Source organism: Wasmannia auropunctata, unplaced genomic scaffold, assembly GCF_000956235.1.
Source record: "Wasmannia auropunctata unplaced genomic scaffold, wasmannia.A_1.0 LD336053.1, whole genome shotgun sequence".
Lineage (NCBI taxonomy): Eukaryota > Metazoa > Arthropoda > Insecta > Hymenoptera > Formicidae > Wasmannia > Wasmannia auropunctata.
The window spans coordinates 6,907,585-6,909,127 of record NW_012026837.1 but is presented as its reverse complement, the minus strand read 5'-3'; the positions used below and the strand labels follow the sequence as shown (position 1 = coordinate 6,909,127).

The window sequence follows — 1,543 nt, the reverse complement described above, 5'->3', positions numbered from 1 at the left end:
CGCGTTACTCCTAACCTGTTTAATAACTCGAACACGTGCTCCTACTGTGAATTTTTACCGAGAAAAGAACACAATGCACATATAGTAAAGTGTGACAAAGACGCATTCAAATCAGTCGTGGTAACTTAGCAGCATCAAACATTTAATTTTTCACAGTTGGCAGGCCTAGGTACTGAACGGTACCTCGACGCGAAAAAGGGGCATGGTTTCGAAGTTTTGAGCACACCATGTAATCTTTCCACCATGTTATGTACCCCCGCCGATGGGCTTTGGCGAGGGCTGCGGAGAGGGGATTGCCCTCACGTAACACGCTCGGCGCGCGTGTTTAGGGCCATAGCACAAGCATGGTGTAATGCTTATGACTAGACGTAAGTCGTAGACGTAAAACAACGCACAAGGTTTGACGTATGGCGTAGCAGCAGAATTAATGCGACGCTACGCGAATCGGCTTACACAGCGGTTATAGCGAGAAGAAAATAATTTAATTATTTCAAACAACTGAAGAATAATCCAGTTTAATTGCCGTGAAAGTAAATAAGATTTTGATAAAATCTGTCGTATTGATCCATTTATGTGTTTGTAGTTTTGGTTAAATAAGTAATGATAACCTTTTTTTATGTTAGGTTAACTACAATATTTCTTTATTCTCATTTGTATAAGATTACTTAAAAAATCTTTTGTCTGCTTAATTTTAATATTAATTTAAATTAATTATAATGTTTTTTAGACTGCTGTTGAAAATTTATATAAAATGTCGGATCATCAGAATTATTGCGGTACGAGTGATACTGATATTTCACAAAATATCGAATTAAGTTTTTCCAATGAATCAGAAAATCTGATTTTTAACGAAAAAAGTGGTGATGAGTTTCTAATTGCTTTATACAGAGAACGACCATTTCTATATGACAAACAGAATCAAAATTTTAAGGATACATTAATGAAACAAAATGCTTGGAACGAAATATCTAAAACAATGATTGAAACAAATTGTGGTAACTTTTTATTAGAATTTTTCTAACTTATTTTTAATTATTGCACTTGTTTTTATTAATTTATTATTAAACTTATATATTACAGGTGATTTTTATACACCAGATTATTGCCAAAAAAGATGTACTTCATTAAGAGAACAGTATAATCATGAAAAAAAGAAATGGAAAATCAGTCTAAAAGTGGAAGTGCGGCTTCTAATTGCCGTAAATTTCCATTTTATTCTCAGTTAACTTTTTTGGACGACGTTATCAAAAGACGAAGGTAGTTTTATATCTGTAAATACATTAATGTAATATTATAAGTATAATGTGGGACTTGGTTAAGTGGCGTGAATGAGAGCGTGTGCAGCGTGAGCGAGTGCGTAGTGTAGAATAAGATATTTAGAGATTAAGGAGAAGAGAAAGTAAGTGTGGGTAGGATTCGGAGAGGAGAAAAGACGGAGAAGCGGAGGAGATAAAGGCAAAGGTAGGGAGGAGGAAAAACGTGAGATAGAGAAAGATTAAGAGGACAGGGGAAGTGAGGTTATGGCGGGTAGGGATACCGATGG

The 1,543-nt window shown here is 35.2% G+C and overlaps 1 protein-coding gene across 1 annotated transcript; it reads left to right on the top strand.

Moving 5' to 3' along the window:
- The first annotated feature begins 403 nt into the window (after positions 1–403).
- On the top strand, positions 404–1,300 carry LOC105451269. The gene is made up of 3 exons (XM_011691635.1): positions 404–530; positions 728–995; positions 1,081–1,300. Exons 2-3 carry the CDS (start codon positions 752–754, stop codon positions 1,224–1,226), a joined length of 390 nt encoding a protein of 129 aa, XP_011689937.1. The 5' UTR covers positions 404–530; positions 728–751; the 3' UTR covers positions 1,227–1,300.
- The last annotated feature ends 243 nt before the right edge of the window (positions 1,301–1,543 follow it).